The 20,874-nt window shown below is 38.8% G+C and overlaps 1 protein-coding gene across 3 annotated transcripts in view; it reads right to left on the bottom strand.

The window, feature by feature from the left end:
- The window catches only part of DNER (delta/notch like EGF repeat containing), a 145,707-nt gene extending 128,842 nt beyond the window's left edge, over window positions 1–16,865 (bottom strand). For all 3 annotated transcript variants that reach the window (XM_075507283.1, XM_075507284.1, XM_075507285.1), the window contains exon 1: window positions 16,513–16,865. In XM_075507283.1, coding sequence (XP_075363398.1) covers window positions 16,513–16,770 — 258 coding nt within the window. In that variant the 5' untranslated portion in view covers window positions 16,771–16,865. The remainder of the gene's footprint in view (window positions 1–16,512) is intronic.
- Window positions 16,866–20,874: the final 4,009 nt, after the last annotated feature.

Below are 20,874 nucleotides of genomic sequence, written 5' to 3'. Positions count from 1 at the left end.
GCCAGAACTCTTTTATATGAATTGACTAATAATGTGATCTTGCAGATAATTGATCACTATTGCAGACTATTGATCCAATCCACAATCAGCTAAAAGCAATGGAAACAGCCTTTAATTATGAATTTAAATATGCCTGCGAAACAGACTCTTATTTCTTTCTTCATGCATTCATCTCACCTTGAATCATATCAAATCTTCTACCTTCACATAGAATCAGACATAGAACTCACCCTATAGCAATGCACAGTGAAAGCATAAAAGACAAGGGTAGCTAGGACAAACTATGCTTACCACATCTATACAGCACAGCAAATGACTCAAGGTTTCAGAGCAAGGCCTCTTGAGTTGCACTGCTGAAATCAAGTCATTTCAGAGTACCTGGACAATTTGGGCATAACTGATTGTTAATGACAAATAACCTTCTTTAAGAATGTCAGCAGCACCACACCCACTGTCAAAAAATTAAACCACATTTGGCTTACCATTTTTAGTGTATTTATATATACACATTAATGATGGGAGTCTAGTACAATTGTTAAGCTCAAATGTATCATTGTAGATAATTATTTAAAGTGTTGCTAGGAAGAAGTTAACTGTTACACAGCTTCAACAATTATTCAAAATCTATTCCAAAAACCATACAAAAATTGAATCTCAGATTTTACTTACACTACCAAGGTGCACTGAGTTATCTCAAGTATAGAAAGAGAAGGAAGTTGCTATATGGTGAAGTTAGTTAAAACGGAGCAAGAAGCTGTATTGCAACAGTAGCAAGAGATGCACAGTACTTTTGTCATCTGATTTTCCACAAAGCATTTTTACTTTAACAGTAAAATATTTAAAACAAATTTGTTCCACAATGATGCCTCTGTGCTTCATAGGAATTGCAGGTACAATTCCCGCTCTCCTGTATGAGTCATCCTCCTCAGCTAACTTGGTGATGGGAGCCATCTCCTTGCTCCAGAAATACTTTTCCAGAAGAAAACAGAAATGGTAGAACAATTACCAAGCTGCCATCACATCTGGAAAAACTCATTAAAGGTCTTAGTCCCTCAGAAACTCCATCTGATTGATAAAACCAAAAGTTATTAGCAGTGAAGAACAATAACGAATGAACCACAGCATATTTCACAGAAAGGAAATTTAGAGAAACAACTTCTTTTCTAGAAGAATCATCTCATTTGATCTGGAATAAGAATAGATGCAATCTACTCCCACTTCCAAATTGATGCAGATGACTATGCAGTATGACCTTGCCAAAAAGGTACACAACTTCTACATTAGTTACTGGCCAAAGTGGAAATCAGATCTTAAAAAGATAAAGATCTAAAAACCATTCTGAAATAACAGCGTTACTTAAAATTGGACAGGGTTAAGAAGTTCGTCAAAGGTAGGCAAATCTACTAAATTTGTCAAGTGCTCAGCAAGTTTTACTAAATTCTTCAGAACTGAAAAGTTGGAAAATATTTCTAACAGTGTCACTGCTGTAATTACTACTGCTAAGCAATAATATTTTACCTGTGAAAAGTCCACAGTTTGTCTAATATACGTAAATGAAAAATAACTGGATCACTCTAGTTAGTTCTCTAGCATTCACTATGGAAATGCGAATCACATTTGCTACAGAAAAAAGGAAAGGAGAATAAAATATCATTATATTTGGAAAGTCATCAGCAATGAAAATTAACTATTTTTTTCTCTAAACTATCTGCTTCTTGTATATTCCGATTCATACCTTGATGCCAAAAATTAGTTCTTACTACTTCTATTCTTGTGAAATACTATAGCAGACATCTAACTATGTCTGCTTCTGTATTATAGAACAATGCTGTTTTAAGAGGAAGTAAAATTTAGCAATCCATACAGATGACTGTAAAAATAATTTGGGTTGCTGAATCCACTTGAACAATGGTACATAATATATAATAGGCATACAAAAATTCATAATCCTTTCATACCCATGAGAGTGAGAAAGACACCTCACTTGCAGCATCATTAATGCATTTATTCAGACCTGGAATACAGGCAGGTGCTGAAGAAAAGGCCAACAGTCAAATTCTCCGAGATACATTAGGTGAATTCACCTAGCTGAGACATAGAAAATTCAAACCAACTATCATTTTACTTATACCTAAAGAACCGTCAGTACTGAAATGAAAATCCCACAATGCCATTGAAATGCAATTCAAGCAAGAAAAGAAGCTAGCAGGCCTTTTCAGCATCTGAATCCTTTTTTGTCTAAAAAGAAAATAAAAATTATTGTTAGAAGTTAACTGTATTTATGCAACTCAGAGTTAAAAGACATCAACAGAAGCTACAGAAATTACATTCCTGCAACTACAGTGAAAAAAAATCTTAGGCACTGAACAGATGCCTAAGCATTGAACGAACTGAATTGAACAGATGTTATTCTTATAAAGGTAGAACAAAACCAGGAAAACATACGTAGAAATTATTTCAAATAGGTTGCCTTCTAATGGTTGCTCGTTGTATCTATTTACTCATCTAGCTAGTATGCTCAAAATTATTCCAAACACTGTGAAGGTCAAAGACAAGGGCAGCTTGGTGGTTTAGGAGCAGCACTGCTGTAGATGTGGATGACAGACTAGGATACCAGCCCAGTTTTTCCTTTCCAAACTAGCAAACACAGCAATGCACACTTCCCTTGCTCAGAGTATATTTTGTACATTAAATCAAAGCTTCTATAACTGCCAAATTCCAGAACACAGCCACAAGTGCTCTGTGATTAAGCCTGAATGTATTGATTTCTTCATTCTATTATGAATATCTATGGCAAATATTTCAGTTTATCTGTTATACAAGCTTAATAGTCAACCCATAAACTTTAACTGACGCTTTTTTTCCTGACGCTGCCTGTATTTCATGTCTTAAGTAAAGAAACGCAAACACCCAGCATCATATTCTATACTCTTCTTCATCCCACTTATTTCATGAGGTCTAAAGGGACTATGAATGACTTATTCTACTCATCCCACAATTCAATGATTGCAACCAAATCACTTTCTGCACTGAAACATCCCTACATCAACTTTTGCTTCCTCTGGGTTTGACACTATTGTCTTCAGAAAGAAAGAAAGTAAATTCTCCTAAAATAAGGGATACAAGCTCCATCAGCAACTTACCCATGTGACATTTTTTGTTAATACACTGGGAAGACAAAAAAAAAAAAAGAAAAGAAAAAGAGAGAGAGAAGAGAACAGTGAAGGTCAGTTACTGAAAACCAGCTGAATGATTAAGGTAGCTTGGGATTTATAAGACAAAAAAGAATTTGATGCAATGAAAAAGGAAGATGCTTTGGATATAGAGAGAGTATGGAAAAAGTAACTAAATATTCCATTAAACCGAGTAAACCACAGATTATAAGATCAGAAATACACAAAACCTACATCATCTCAGCTCTGTCAAAAAGATGACTTGTTCATCCAGCTTCCAACTGGCAGCATTTTTAAGTCTTAGGAATTAGTTTCATTGATGTTTATTTCCATAAACATACAGGCACATAAGCAAGTTACTACAGGATAAAACAGGAGATGAGCTTGCAGAGCATCAGGTACTTTAAGACACCTACCTATGTGCACATACATACATAGTTGTACCACACAGTAAGCATACATTAACCATCTCAATCCAACTTTATTTAGTGTAGCATTAACTCTAATAGCATTAATAGCATGAACATAACAACATAGGTAGCAAATTTACACCCAGATCTTTGTAGTCTTGCTTTTATGCATCCATATATTAAGTTTTCCAAAATCAACCTAACACCTTTACAATTCCCTTGAAAAACATAGAGAACCTCATCTGTGTTATCTTAAAAAGACAGAGGGAAAATAAACCATGCAGATCAACAACTGATACTCTAAAGTTTTACAATTATCTCCAAAATTCAATTAGATAATGGCAATGTTAACATCTAAATCAATACACAATTAAATATGAGGGAACTTTTTCCACTAGACACCACTGTACCACACTTCTTACAGTTGGTAGAAAATTCTGACTGAACATAGCATTTATCAGAAAATGCCAGTTCATTGGATATAAAGAGTTTTGTGCTGGCACCTCTGATCCGAGGAGGCCAAATCACAGATGTTTCTGATGGAAGCTTTCTGGTGAAGCTACCCTCCCTACCACAGCACTAATGCTCTGCTCGAAGATCTGGGAACACAGCACCTTGAAGCCCTGAGCTGCAGCCCTGCTCTCAAAGTCACAGAAGAGAATTTAAAAGCCGTAAGACTGCCAGAGTAACTTGAAGCTCTCAAGACTTCTTAGCTTCACAGAACTGCCCTGCTTAGTGTCAAGGAGCTTGGAAGAGCTTCTGCCAGCCAGCAGCTCTCGGGGCTCAATAGCTGCCTGCAGTAAAGGGCCCACCTCCAAGTGGGGTCTACTTTTACACCTTAGGCAAGGAGCTTAAAATCTGAGAATACAGAATAGAACTGGATGTAACTGTATTTTCAAAAAGAAAAATGTCATCCTCAGAACTAGAAATCCCAAGTTGGAAGCTGCTGCAGTACTGATTACAAAGTGAAAAGCATATACATCACAGAGAAATCAACTAAGATGCTACACTTGTGTTTGCTATATGTCAGTTACACAATAAGGTTTGCTAGCACAGCTGTCATTCCAGAGTATCCTTCAACTGATTATCTCATATAAACATAAAATATGGTTAAATCACTCACTAATATGTAATGCTAACAGAAAATCATCCATATTCCTAAATCAAATATAGTGAGGTTTTGGCCCATACCCCAGTTTGCTACATGCTACTGCTGGCAGGACTTGATAATCAGAGGGTATACCTGTAGCTGATAAATCTGTCACGCTGTTCTTAAGCAGGCCTTCGTGAAAAGACAGAATCACTGTAACTATTAATCCATCCTTTCTCATTCATACACAGAAAGAGTTAAAATTTGATGTTGCAAGGGAAGCTGTTTAACTGGGGAGAAAGGTGCTTTGGAAGCAAGTGGCACAGCTGACCTGGCTCCTGTATTCATTCACCTTAAAGAATTTCTTTGCTACATTTCAGGATCACCAAGAAACCCAAGCTCAAATGGTTACTGAAATAACTAGTTCTAAACTTACATTCATTATTTTTACAGACAAAGAAATGGCTATGAGTTTACTTCACCTTTAAGAGATGTCATAGTGGAGTCTCAAGCAGCCTTTTAAAGAAGACACTCCACATTTTTAGCATGCTCTATACAAGCCAGATCCCCCCCAGCACCCTCAGAAAGATTATCAAGAATTTCTATAACATCAACCCAGTAACTTTCCATTACTTCTAAGAGGCAAGTTAGCCAAAGTTTAACATTAGAGTCCTATTACAGTTATGTAAATTAAGCCAATTTGTCCTTCCTTCAATTAAACATGTTAATTTCCCAGGGGACTCAACACCATTTTCTTCAGTTGTCACATATGCCATCATCACACAGTACGCTGTAGCCTTAAAAAGAATTAATCAAGTATCTGGTCTTGCAGACCCTACCTATGTCAGTAAACCTCATGTAACTCAACTCAATGAAATTCAAAGGCATACTCAAATGAGCAAGTTTCTCAGATCCCTACATACCAAAACACAACCATGGTGTTCTGTAGTGACAATAAATGCCAGAAAACAACTTTCTTGCAACCAGACAGCAGAATTAGGACTCTCAACACAAAAGGCAATTATTAGACTTCTACATGGCCATCTTTTCCTCCTTCTGTTTAATAATGTTCAGCTATATTTGCCTGAAAATTAGATTACAATAGAAGTACATGTACATAGACAATCACAAGTTATTAATAGACTGCTAAGACGGCTGAACATGAGCCAGCAGTGTGCCCAGGTGGCCAAGAAAGCCAATGGCATCCTGGCTTGTATCAAAAATAGTGTGGCCAGCAGGAGTAGGGAAGTGATCGTGCCCCTGTACTTGGCACTGGTGAGGCCGCACCTCAAATACTGTGTTCAGTTTTGGGCGCCTCACTACAAGAAGGATGTTGAGGTGCTGGAGCGTGTCCAGAAAAGGGCAGTGAAGCTGGTGAAGGGTCTGGAGAACAAGTCTTATGAGGAGCAGCTGAGGGAACTGGGATTGTTTATTCTGGAGAAGCAGAGGCTGAGGGGGAGACCTTATTGCTCTCTATAACTATCTGAAAGGAGGTTGTAGAGAGGTGGGTGTCGGTCTCTTCTCCCAGGTAACTAGTGATAGGACCAGAGGAAATGGCCTCAAGTTGTGCCAGGGGAGGTTTAGATTGGATATGGGGAAAAATGCTTTACTGAAAGGGTGGTCAAACATTGGAACAGGCTGCCCAGAGAGGTGGTGGAGTCACCACCCCTGGAGGAGTTCAAATAACGTGTAGACGTGGCACTTCAGGACATGGTTTAGTAGGCATGGAGGTGTTGGGCTGACAGTTGGACTAGGTGATCTTAGAGGTCTCTTCCAACCTTAATGATTCTATGAGTTCTCTATGATGGATTCCTATGATTGATTCCTAAGGCTGTATGAAACCTAAGCCATATATTTCAGTTTGCCATTACTGAGATTCATTCATTAGTTTGATTTTCATAAAAGTTATTTAACAATTTGCCTAATTTCTTCAGCAGAAAAGACCATATATCTGTTAAAACCTTCAAGACAAAAATACAGATTTGCTGAATTTTTTACAGAATTTTTACAGATTTGCTGAATTTAAAGCACAAATCATTAGGGCCAAATAAGAAACATAAGAATTGCCATATAGTTCATTATGATAGTTACTGTCCTTATTGACAAACGCCACTACCAAATACTTCAAAGGGAGATCACAGTAACGTACCAGGTCTGGAAAATTACAAAAAATTGTCCATATATTTTCTTTAGCCCACAATAGTTGATGACTTGCTGATGCCCAGAAGAATTTAACTGTCTCATTCCTGTTGGTTTTTTTAAAGCATTGTCCTTGTCACAAGATTACCTTTTATTCAGACTCTTCTTGTTTGTCTCTGTATAAAAGTGAACAAGCTGTTTCTCCCAGGTTATTCAAATCTTTCCACATCTGCTAATCACTTCTGCTGCCCTTTCTCTGGGTCATATTTATTTCTGCCTTCTCTATCTTGTAAATAAAGTTACCTGAACTTGATTTCAGAGGATTAAGTACTATTCATTCATAGAAGGGAACAGCATTCTAAAATAGCTTCTGTTCTCGTGACGTTACCTGCACATCTTTAAATTATTAGCATTTTGAGCACTCAGGCTCAGTGAGGATTATTCAACATACCACCAGCAGAACATATGGGTCTTCCAGATAATCACAATTTATTTAGAATATGCATGGTTAGCTGAAATTATTCCTTCTCTTGTGCATTTGTCAGCAACAAGCTTCAGCTTCATTAGGTCCAGTACAAAGGACCACATAAGGGCAACCTAGACTGAAAATGAGGCTTGTTGTAAATAAAAGGAATCGTATCTTGTTACTCTTTTTATAGCTACTGTTCCTGAAGATACCCAAAAGTCTTCTCAAACTGACAATATGGTTGCCGTTGTAACTAATACATGAAGTATAATAAAGTTTGCAAAATCATTAACATTCAGCAACCTTACCTCAGTATAACAACCCTACTTTCACAATCAAATTGAATCCTGTTCTTACCTTACTCAAGAGCACCTTGTTCACAAACACCTTTGCTACAGAAGTCTTTGAAATACTGTTCATTGATCTATTGCCCCTGCTTCCAGTGGGAAAGAACATTACGAAACTAAATTAATCTGTAGACTGCTAGCCTGAATATTTGCCAGACAAAGAACTAGTCTAAATGGTTGATTCTTTTTTTAATAAGAAGGCTTTTTTCCTTACAATTTAAATATATTCTGATAGGCCACTGACATGTAATTCAGAATCTAGTATTTTAATATGATGCTTCCTTATAAAGTGCTTTTCACTCAACATTCTTAAAGCCTTCATACACATTCACAAATTAACCTTTTGAACACCCAGAATTATCTGCATTTATAGAGGAGAAATCTAAGTAATAAGGTGGTAAGAGTTTTGCCCAGCGTGACTCAGCAAGGCAGTGAGAATTCCAAGCACCAAGCCCTGATATTCCAATTCCTAGTCACAATGTATCCCTTTCAGACCTTTCTCTAGAGTTTACAGCTATTTTTTCAGGTTTACAGCAGAATATAATACTAAATAATACAGCATAATTGTTACACTTACTACAGCCTGTATAATTGTAAAACAAACCAAGGCAAACTTGAAAAATAATACAAGGCAGTGATATGTATTGCTGAACTCAAACAGGTTACATGCGCCATACAAATTGGCTTTTGAATGCAAGAGTGCTTCTTTATAAGAGATTACACTTAACCAATAGAACAAATTAAAGAGTTTTCCTATCAAGCAAACATTACTTTTCTCAATGTATATCTTGATGTGCACTTCCACTGCTACAAAACTGTTGGAAAACTGCAACAATTGTATTGCAATTTAAGATCTTTTTCCTAATAATACAGTTATAATTTATGTTTTGTGTAGCTCATATTGATGAATGACAAGTTTATCTCCAGAGGCCATTTATTTCAGTTTTTACATTATTCCTGTAAAATATAAATTGACAAAACCATACAGAAACAAAAAGTTGAACAAAAGTATTTTTTTGCTTAAAAAAGAGAGCTAATTAAAAACTCTTAATAAATTATGCTCTACAACACCAAATGCACATACTAAACCGCTTTACCGTCAGATTTTGACCTAAACACCACTAAGAAAATTCTAATGACATTAGTCCTACTCTTGCCAAACACAGTGCTTTCAATTGACATGGATGCACTTTAAACATGGATGCTTTCATTTTGGGATCACCGCACCACAATCAGACACCTCTGCGTCGGTTACTGAGCTTAGTTCACCTATATCAACTAAAAGTTTAAAAAAAAATAAAATCTGTGGATATTATTGAAGCCTTCCTGCTAATGCAGTTGTCAAAAGAACAGGTAACCTCTCAGCATACATAAAAAATGGGATTTAGCATTGTACAAAACAGACTATATTTAGATTAACCAGCAACCAACAGAAATATTGTTATTACCACAATCTATTCAGCACAGACAGGACATTGCAGAAAAGAAAACCAATATTCACTACATGCACAGGGAGGGAAGAGTGGAATAACTCACTTTTAAATGGGAAAAAAAAAATACAACAGGGAAATTCAATTAAATTGAAAGACAGAAAATAAAAACTAATATAGTTATGTTTTTCATGTAATTAATCTGTGGGATTCATTGGAACACAAATATATCACAGCCAAAAAGAGTTACTAGGAATAAATGAGGGACTTGATATTTAACAGGAATAGAGTGAGCTACAAGAGCAAGTACAAAAAAAAAAAAACCAAACCCACACAAAACCACCAACCTATGTTTAGGGTTAAGTGGACACTATTTTCAGCAGACTCATGTCTGCCTATTAAAATGGAATTTTTTCCATCATCTTCTAAGATTTCTGGTCTCACGATCCCATGATCAAGCTGAAATGCTGCTAAATGCCACCTCTGACATTATTGATCTCAAGCAAGTACTTCTCAGAGGGGCAGTATGTAGAAGATTCTGTGAGAGCCCTCAAAAACAGGGGAGCATTTCTACCTTCTGTAATACTGAATCAAGTCATATAATTCCAGTATTTTAAGCAATATTATTGTTTATTTGTTTTCCCATCCATATTCTGTTGTTTCTTATCTTGTATTCAAGACAAGGTATTCTCCTAGTACTTTGGGAACTAAAGAGGATTTCCAGAGCTACATGTATGCAAATGACAACATCCAGTTAGGTATTTCAAAGGAAAGTAAAACAACACTAATTTTTAAACAGATATCATTGCAAAGTAATTCTCTAAGATCAAAGAACATAAACTGCAATGAAATACGACATATGAAAAAGCTGAAGCGCCTTAGTATAGCATATCTCCTACTATTATTCAGTTACTTTACATTTGATCCCTCTCTGCAATCTTTAATCACAAAAAATAAGTAAAACCAACATTTAAAACTTTCACTTATATGATGGAATTTTTCAGAACCAAATAATTTGCACTATGTAATGGCCTGACTAGCATTTAAAAAGAACTATTTTGAACAGATTTAAAGGGAGTATTTCAAGACATTGAAAGAGAGAATACAAAGATTCACAAAGGCCAGTGTGCAGATGATACCCAGATAATAACCACTTACATAATTGAGACACTTTGGGTTATTACATTATTCCAGTTTTATTCTACAGAAATTCAGAATAATATGTTTAGATCCCATGGCAAAAATCACAGCATAATTCTTTATTGACTGCTTTAGAAATTGCTGAATTATAGTTCTCTCACTCACAAATTTTCACATGATATGCTTCAAGGCAAGATGCTAATGTGAAAAGCTTAAATTTCTGACTGGAAATACATTTCTACTACACTTAGAGAAAAGAGATGTTATAATAGCTAAAATAAATTGGGCAGAGAAACTATTTTTCACATTCATTTATTCTGTGCTAACATTCCCCATATTTGATACCTCACATTGCCATACTGAAGAACTTCATCAGTTCCACTGCAACCAGGGAGATCAAAGTTCACGGGGTACCTGAACAACACTTCACTTACAGATCACAAAAACTCACAGAAAACAAATAGTATCCATCAGTCCTGTGGGACATACAACTGTTACCTGAAGAAAAAACCTCAGCAATGACTATGAAATGTGAGTATACTAATTTGTGACTAAAGGAGCTGTAAACAGTGGCTTGAAATTAATACTAAAGATTTTTCAGATATCTTATCTAATAGTAATATTGTCATCTTAGAACTCCTGCTTGCACTGTGCACAAGTTTGTCAGCTTCCAGGCACATGTAAAACATGTATGTACAATAACATGGAAATAATTTAGCAGAATATCCAGCAAAGGGGAGGCAGGAACAGGACAAGAGTAACAGGCAAATGCAAAATCTAGGAGGATAGATAGATAGATAGATAGATAGAGGTGTGTGTATATACAGAATCACAGAACAGAATCATAGAATCGTTTAGGCTGGAAGGGACCTGAGGGAGTTCTCTAGTCTAACCCCGGCTCAGGCCAAGGTGCTTGGGGTCTTGGCCACTCAAACCCCGAATCTCCAAGGATGGAGATTCCACAACTGTTCCAAGTGCCTGTTCCAGTGTTTGACCACCATCACTGTGAGGAATTTTTTCCTCAGATTTAACTGGAACTTCCCCTACTATAATACGTGTGTCACCTCTCGTCCTTTCACTGACCACATCTGAGAAAAGTCTTGCTCCATCTTCTCTATGACCACCCATTTGTTAGTTGAGGATGGCACTTAGTTCCCCCTTAGCCTCTTCTCCAAGAAAAACAAACTGAGCTCCTCCAGCTTCTTCTCACACACAGTATATGCATTAATGCAAATATTTAAATTCTGCAACTTTAAAGCACTGCAAGAGTTAGCAGAGTTAGTCAGCAGGAAATAACACAGTACCTCAGAACTCAACCTAAACTACATCCAAATAAAACAAGAAAACTCCAGGGCATCTGCTAACTGTACAACTTACTCTTATTAAAGATAAAAGAGCAAACAGAATGGTCACATAACAAAACATTTGCCTCACAATAGCCACATAATCTAAGTAACACCCTTCATTAACGAGTACAGAATGGAAAAAAATAGCATTTTAAATATGCTAGAGAACTCATTGTGAATTCAAGGATTATTTAGAGACCTTTCAGAAGAGATGTCAGCGCTTAGTAGAAAACAGGATCTCGTGAAGAATTAATCAGGATGCTCACATGAAGGTGATTTAGCAGTTAGATTAAAGGATGTCCTTTTATACAGCACTGTCCAGTGAAACCTGAAATAAGCTGGCCAATGAAATTTTGTATCATTACTCTGAAATATTAGACCATTGAGTAAAGAAACAATAATCCTCCTTTGTGTAGCAGTTTACTAACACTGGATTTCTGCATTCAGCATAAAACAGCACATTATTAGAATTCTATTGAGAACATAAATAAATTCAAAGAAAAAGAAACAAAAACCCAACACAGGATAAAAAATAGAAGCAGGGGGAACAGAACAAAAAAATGAATCACTGCATTACAGACTACAAATGTTCAAATACCATGATCAAAGACAAGAATAAATTCACTTGGCATTCAAAAGTACAAAAAAGGAGAGAATGAAGAAAAACATAATCAGGAAGAAATTCAGGAGGGGGGACGGGGGCAAAATCATTCTAAGAACAAAATGTAAAAGATAAACTACTGTCCATCTGTATTAGTTTTTATAATATCAGTTCCTTCCTTGACTTTTTTAAACTCATATTACACCTTTCTAAAATTCCATTTTAAATAAGCTGTCCACAATTACATTTAAAAAACATTTTCCTCTATAGGTGTGGAAAGATAGACATTAGAGTGAACACAACAAACTCTCCCCAAGACCAAAGAGATCATTTTGCTACTAAAATAAAAATTTCAATACTAACTCAAAAATGTTATTACATCAGTGGCTACCACGTCACACTCAGAAGTGGAACTTCTGTCATCACTAATGAGACCATATAGAAAAGAACTGCTGCAAAGTCAGAATGCTGGTTCAGTATGCTTGGACACTACTTGTTTTCTAGTTTTGATTACTGACACAATCTATAAAATAACTAAAAGCATATTAAAAAGCACCAAAGTAAAATAATGAGGGAAAATTATCAACCAAAGGACAGAAGAAAAAAAGAAAAACAAAGCACAAACAAAAACAAGAAAAGCAACTAAAACAAATGAAGCATGTATGACAGTATTTAAAAATACATTAATAAATGAATGTTTCTTCACATGATAGTCTTTTAATGAAATTAGCACTAGCATGGAACGAAATAAACATCATGCAATTTAATGCAATTAACTAAGTTCAGATTCTGTATTTTTAAGCAAATGACCAAGTCTATCATGAAATTTTTCATTTCCTATTTAGTACCTTATATCTCTAAAATTATTTCATAAGGCACTAACACAAATCAATTTTTACATAAAACTTTCCTGATCAAGAAAAACAATTCTATTGTATTATACCTGTCATTAGAAATAACAGAGTAGTCATTACACTAGTCGCTAGAAATAAAGGTTAAAGTTCGCCTTTCAAAGTAAAAATTTAGGGAATATAAAGTTTAGGGAACTTTAATATCTATCACTCAGTTCATTTCAATTTATTTCATTAAGTTCTCTCAGTGTAAAACTGACAATAGTCCAATTTCAAATTCCTGCAGAAGGGCAGTTGAATTCACTATAATTTTTGTACAATTTCCTTGGGAATACATGTGATTGCTTTGCTCGGAGTAAAGTTTAAGATAGTTCAACACATTAATTCTATTTCTTCTTTACACAGACTAGAAATATGGTAAAGAGAAGTGGGAAAAAAATTCACAACCATGAAAAGAAATTGAGTTAAATTAGAGCAATGTCCTGCAATGTGAAACCAAACAATCCATAACAAAACAAACCTGAAGTTTGCAAAACAAAGTATATTCAAAACATAAGTAATGTGAGATATATACACATGCATAATTCATGGAATGGATATACTAAGAGGACCTGTAATTTCTGTTGTTAAATAAATAATGACTTACTAAAGCAATTATAACATAAGAACATGGAATCGGCTTAAGTCCCAGTTAAATACTTCACTTGGTGATAGGAAAGCTCTGGGATTTTAGAAGTATCTCATGTGTATACGATGTCAGCTTTATTCTTTGCCACTTTTCCCATGCTAGCACGAGCATCGTCAAATGCATCAAAACCACTTACAGTAAAAACTTCAGTAACAAAATTTGTGGGCAATCTCCAACTTTGACTGTTAAAAATCCTTCTACATGATCACCTTCACTATGCCCAGCTGACTTGTAGGCACATTTAGAACATTTTTCCTTTGTTCTATATCTCAACGCATCTGAGTGGAACGGGCGAAATGTTGCCTTCACTACAAGAAGTAACATGAAAGTAAATCTATATTTTTAGGGAAGTGGGCTTCCCAAAAAACTCCAGCTCCATCACAAATTCAAAAAATGCAAATTTACCCTCCGTGAACTGGGTATTTTAGCATAATAATTCCTATTCTTTTTTTCACCTCTTGGTATTCCCCTCTGCAAGTCCAACTGTTCAGTAACAACCTCAGCAGTAAGTTGAAAACCCCATCTAGATATATCCCAATGATCCTCTGATTTAGTCTATAGTTTTCCCATAATTCTTAAGGGACATGAGAAAAAAAAATCCTTATAGTTATTTTAAAATCCTTACAGTTATTTATTATCATTGAATTGGAAAACATGATTGTTTTTACCTTTCTTTGTAGAAGTTTAAGCCGTTAAGCATCTGTTATGCTGTTCGGCATCTGAACGACAGCGCAACACAAGAATTAATGCATTTGTACAATATTTATTTATTTCCTATTTCAATAAAATGAGCAAAACCTCAACTATGGATATATTGTGTTTATATTACCCCTTTAAGTAACCTGCTTGCTCTCTAGTTAATTAAGTTACATTTCAAAGCCATATTAACTTTCCATATCTAACTAGCATCCATACTTCAACTGCTGACATGATAAGCTAGAAGTAGCATTCATTTATCAGTTTCCCTTGCAAGGGTCATTACTCAGTATTTTATAAAAAGAAACAAAATGTATGACACTGTAAGCTTCCTCTTACTAGTTAATAAAAAGCATAAGTGCTATGAAAATATTGCCTATCTTTTTTATTAGAAAAACAATTAAATACAGTTCCCCAGGCGCAACACTTCACAGGAGGTATGATGCCAGCAAGCGTTACGTTTTACTAAGTCTTTAAAAGGGTCATTAGTCTTTTAGTCATGGATCTCGGACACTTAGGTCTAACAGCAACAAGCAGAAGCAAACACACAGCGCTCTCTTTCTCTCTTTGTAGTAATAGAAACATAGCAAACTCTTAAGAGGACAACAGCTAAAATTAGGCAAACAAAAATCTATTTAATCCATGATCATCTCTCTGATTTTACAGAATCTCATTGGTGTAAATATTTTCACTTTCAGTGAATCAAGTGAGACATTTCAAGGCAAGCACAGAACTCTGTGCATAGTGCTCCTACTTTACAATCACTTTTATACTCAACTACACATTAAGTCTTCAGTAAATGTATTATCCCTTTTATCTATTCAACAGTAGAGTTCGTGTACTACATGACCAAGGAACAATAAAAAAAAAAAATAAAACAACCTAAAAAGCAGACTGAATTTACTTGAATTCATTTGCTTCTATTTCAAACCCACTTAAAACAGAGAGCATTATCCAAAGAAATAGCTGCCAATTCATATAGGCTTTTGTACACTGCTGTCACAGAAAGTAACCCATAGCATCATATACATATGCAGGAAACAAGCCTCTTTGTCCCTGTGCCTGCTTTTCCTTATCTGCAGATACTGAAGATTACAGCTTTGTAAATTTCTGCACACGATAACAAAGATTTTCATCCTTAAGGCTCCAGACAAAAAAAAAAAAAAAATTTACAATCTTCACGTAAGAATAAGATTGTATTATTACATTGAATCCCAATATGACCAAGCACATCAGAAAGATACTGTTACTGCCTCTCCACATTTTAGATCATCAGCCCTACTCGGAGCATTCTGACCTTTCAGAATTCAAAATCAATCCAAGAAGCACCTGAAACGTGGGAGCAAGCACACCTAACCTATGAAAATGACCCCTGGAGACACGATTTAATGATTAGTATTCAATGCAATACAGCATCCACTTCCAAGGACCATCCTTTTCCCCTTAAAATAAGTCAATACTAAATAAATTGCGAGAACTGGATGGTGGGGGGGTGGCTATAGCATCGAGATTAACCTGGAAGGCACCAGCTGAGCTCAGCCCCATCCTCATTCACCTCTAACCGAGCCCCTTACACGCCGTCGCTCCGCTTCATGCCCCGGGGTAACGGCTCTCCCCTCGGGTCGGGAGCCAGCCTAAGGCAGGGCTCCAAGCCCCCCGCTCGCAGTACTGGCACCCGCTTTACACGCCCACCGGCATGAAGCGCTGCCAGCCGCTCGGAAAGCCCGGGGGAGAGCCGAGGCCCCCCGCAGCCCTGGGTGCCCGCGGCGGCCGTTAGCAGCACCAACGGCTGCCGCGCGAGCAGCCGGCGGGAGGGAGCAGCCGCGCGCGGGGGGGACGCCGCCCGCCAGGGGAACAGGCACCGGCCGCCGCCGCTGCGCGCCTCCCGGGGCGGACTGGCCGGCAAAGAGGCACCGGGATGGTTCGGTAGGAGCGAGGGAGGGCGGGCAGAGACACCCGCAGACGGGGTGGGGTGGGGCGCACCGAGGACGGGAGGGAGCTAGCCACAGACCGAGCGGGGACGCCCAAGGGCAGGGACGGGCACAAGGACGCAGGGCGGGAGGGAGGCGCTGAGGTGGGAGCGCCCCGGGAGGGGCCGAGGGGGGAGCGCCGGGCGCTCTCAGCGCGTCCCTTACCTGACAGGAGGTGCCGGTGACCCCCGCGGGGCAGGCACAGCTGTAGGCGGCCGGAGACTGGGGCAGGAGCAGCTGGAGGCGGCGGGGCGCGGCGGGGCCCCGGGCCGGCACCGGCGAGCAGGTGCCGTTGTTGCGGCAGGGCTGGCTAAGGCAAGGGTCCCGGCCGGGGGGCGCGGCGGTGGCCGGCCCGGGAAGGCAGGCGCGGCGCTGGGCCAGGGCGAGCAGCAGCAGCAGGAGGAGCGGGGCGGCTCGGGGCATGGCGGCGGGGTGTCCGGATGCGGGTGCCGCTCCGCTGCGGGCACCGGCGGGGAGGGAAGGAGAGGATGGAGGCAGCGGCCGCCCAGCTGCTCCCTACCCCCGTTCCCCGGGCAACGTGCGGGCGGGGACTGGGCGGGGAGGAGCCGGCCGCCGCGCCGCCGCGCGCCCGACAGGGGGCAGCCACCCGCCCGCAGCGCGCCCCGGCCCGGCCCCGGCCCCGGCCCCGGCCCCGGGTAGGCGGGGAGGCGGCGGTCGGCGCTGGGCGGCCGCGGCCCGGGGCAGCCAGCCTGGGTGCGCAGCGGGAGGCGGGGCAGGTTCCGGGGGGCAGCAAGGCTGGCGTTATTTCGTCCCTAGGGCCAAGGCTGAGCTCAGGTCAGAGCGGACGGGGCTGCGCCCGCGCCTCATCTCCTCCGGGCGTGGGAAGGGCGGCCGGGCTCTGCGGGCACAGGGAACGGCGCTGGGCACCGAGCACGCTGGTTTAAAATGGGAGCAGTGCGTTAGTAAAGTGCCCGACGGGCATTCCTAATCTGTCAGTGCCTCCAGTTCGCGTGACGGGTGTAAATGACAATGCCATAGCGCTCGGCCCCTCCGCGCACGGCGGGATCGAGCGCTGTGCCCTGCGTTACACACACACCTTTAAGAGAAACTCCTTGTTCAGGAGAATTCACCGTTTGCTTCTTACTTACTCCCTCACAAGTGTAATCTGCTGATAATCACTTTAAAGTTCTAGTAAGACCAAAGTAGAGACAGATGAAAAGCATAAAAACTAATCCTCTCATTTCTCACATTGCAAAAAAAACTGTGTTTTCTCAACTGAGGTTATCTACGGCTGATGTTTAAAAATCGATTTATATTTTGGTAGTCTTTTGGGGATTTTTTTACTGCCTCTGATTAGGACTAAGATACGTGGTCTGTAAATCAGTTAACGGACAACAGGAAGATCATTCACATTCTCTGACCTTCTATGCATTTGCTTCTGCCAAAGTGAAGTATTCAGATCTAACGGCTTTTCACATCTCCATCATAGGGTTACAGGAGGATTGATGGCAGCAGCGTGCTACGCTTTTTATAAACCTTTGCACTTCAGGTACTGCTGAAACCTGTATCACGGGCTGAAATAACTGGTGACGCTAGTGGAACTGAAAGTTCATCAGGGGTTCGGGTAGCCTGAACACGACCCTAGATCCCTGCATCCAGGCTGAGGCGGACTGTCACCGCTCCTCCACCGCCCGACGAGCCCCGTCCCCCCCCGCAGCGGCCTGTTCGGTGCCGCAGCGGCTCCCTCTGCTGCCTCTGCTCCGGCTGCGCCCCGAGCCCTGCAACCACCCTTCCCTCAAACTGAGCTGATTCACTTCCCCCGAGTCCCAGGCAATCGTGGGTTCGGATGTTTACTACAGCCTATAAGCACTGTGGTAATACAAATAAAAAACAATCTTAGTTATATATATTTGAATTAAGTTGCTGCTTTATTTTACAGCTATCTTCTCCTTAAGGTTACTTTTTCTACCAATATTTGTTGATCAGAGTCCTTCACATGTTGAGACAAAAAAACCTGCTGTACTTCACCAGTTCATCATCATTTCTTTACTGATCATTATCAAATGCCCTATCTCAGTGAAATCCAGGAACTTGACATCTTACAACATCAAGACATTCTTACAATTTGAAACTGAAATACTACTTACTGTTCTTTAAGTATGGGGTTTTTTCCAACCAATTTTGCAATAGTAAGAAACATTCTTACTAATTTGCTAAGCTTGTTCATAAGAATGTTGTGGAAAGCAATGCCAAAGGCCTTGCCTATGTCAAGTTATAATAACTGTTTGTTCATTTTATTCCATTCACAAGATCTGTTGCCTTCTTCTACAGGAAAATAATTTGGTTTGACATGATTTGTTCTTGATAAGTCCACAGAGGTTGCTACTTGTCACCTTGTTATCTTCCAAGTGCTCTGAAATAACTTGTATATATATCCCAGGTTGCTGTGGCATTTGATGCTAAAACAGCTGGGGTGTAATTCTGTCTGTCCTCCTCCTCAATAAAAATGTTTGTCCTTTCGCAATCTCCTAGGACTTCACCCTTCCACACAGGTTGTCAAAGACAGTTGTTAATAACTAGCCAGTTCTCTAAACATCTTACAGAACAAATCAATCTAACCAGACAGTTTGAAAAGATGTTGTACTCTCTAACCTGACCCGTCTTTCTTTTTGCTCAAGCTCTTGTCCTGGCTGATGCTGATTGTGTTAACCAGCTGACTGACCTTCGTAACAAACAGGATGCCTGAATAGACTGGTTATGTATTTTAATTGCTCTTGGTACTCCCAAAGGGTTCAGTAATTCTGGTGGAATTCTGGTCTATGTCTGAGGCTTTTTAGTAGTAAGACAATATAGATAAGTATTGAAAAAGATGGTTTCAAGACTGACAGCTAGATCAGATAATGAAATCTGTTGATGTAGTAGCATGGTATTTGCAGAAGAGAACAACTTTAAAAATAAGCTAGTCAACCAGCACAACCAACAGAGCAGGACATAACATGGTGTTCTGAGTCAGATTGGACTTAACTATATCACATGAGTTTCCTTAGCATTTTACAGAATATATAAGCAATGTTTGCATTATAATTGCCATTTTCATAAAGAAATATTTAACTGTACAACAGAAAATATTATGCTTACCTAATTAGCTAGTGATTTTCCAAAATGCTGTATCTTTTTATGCATTTTAATGTTCCAATATGGATAGTTTAAATAATTTTATAGTCAGCTTTCCATAAACAAATTGCTAATCTTAGTATTCAATAAGGATTCGAGCTGTCTGCCTCATTTACACTTGCTAGAATTTGAATTGTATTACCAGTCTAATAGCTTATTAGTGTGGCTTAGATAAGCTACATTACAGCTTAACTATTTATTTTGATGGAGAAGTACTCATCCTCTAGTGGCTTGAAGGAGATTTTGCAGAAATTTTTTTTATCTGTTCTGATTAAATATTTAGTGAGGAACAAAAATCTCTGTGATTTCTTAAGAGGAAGTTATATGCTTTAAATATCCCCCATAACAACAATGTTCTTTTTTCTAAATATTGATTAATTATTTTAAAACCACCTACTATTAGTTAGATTTTTCTTTACTAGTGGAGAAGCTAATTTAGATGAGACAGTTACTGTGTTGAGCCTTTTCTGAACAGTGTCTGGACTGTGATTCTTTTCTGTTTCATGTTTTGGGTCAGGCTGCAATTATGTCTTTATGATATTAGTTTGCAGAGTGCAGAACTGATATTTTCCTCATCTCTCCCTCAGCTTGTGCCTGCTTTAGAGCATCTCAGGAGTTTCACTTTCAATCTACCAAAAGGACTGGGGTTTTAATTTTATTTGAGAAATTTCAGAAGGGTCCAACTCAATCTGGAGTCAGATTTCCAAAATTGCCCATTGTGTTCCCAATCCTATATCCAACAGCTGCCAAAATTACAGCTAAATCCTTTTGAAAATCATTGCCCCGATCACTGAAACTATTACTGTTTAACGTTGTGTTTCATAAGGCTTAAAATGCATTTATTCAAAATGTTTTCTACATGTATTTAACTTTTTTCCCCCAAGCACATAGTTGCTATTCAAGCAAATTCTGTAACTATAACTGTTTGAATGATCCATGTCTCAATTTATCAAAATATTGAAGTACACATTTAAACATGTAAGCAGCCCACAGAATTCAGTAAGAACACTCACCTCGGAAATTGCATACTCAGGTGCTTCACACTGGAACTCATTTTGGCTGACTTTCATGGGTTTGTGAGGGCAGTTTTTGGCTACAGGAGAAAGTTAGTTTAAGGCTCTGAGCAGAGACAAAGTTTTTTAAAAATACATAGTTCACTGCTATAGGTGGATGAGAGGGAAACGTTGCTTTATTTTCATATGCACCTGAATAATTGCTATTTTTCTTTTATCTTGATGCAGACTGGTAAACATCCTCCTCCCTGACAACGTGTATGGTTTTATCTGCTTTCCTCCCCGGCTCTTGCATTTGTATTTTTTTTTATTTTTCTCCACTGTATTAAGCTGTTTGAAGTTGCATGTTTTCTTCTTTTTGTTTGCTAACTTTGATATA

This window comes from Mycteria americana, chromosome 7 (assembly GCF_035582795.1).
Source record: "Mycteria americana isolate JAX WOST 10 ecotype Jacksonville Zoo and Gardens chromosome 7, USCA_MyAme_1.0, whole genome shotgun sequence".
Taxonomy (NCBI): Eukaryota; Metazoa; Chordata; class Aves; order Ciconiiformes; family Ciconiidae; genus Mycteria; species Mycteria americana.
This window is presented reverse-complemented; position numbering and strand designations above follow the sequence as displayed.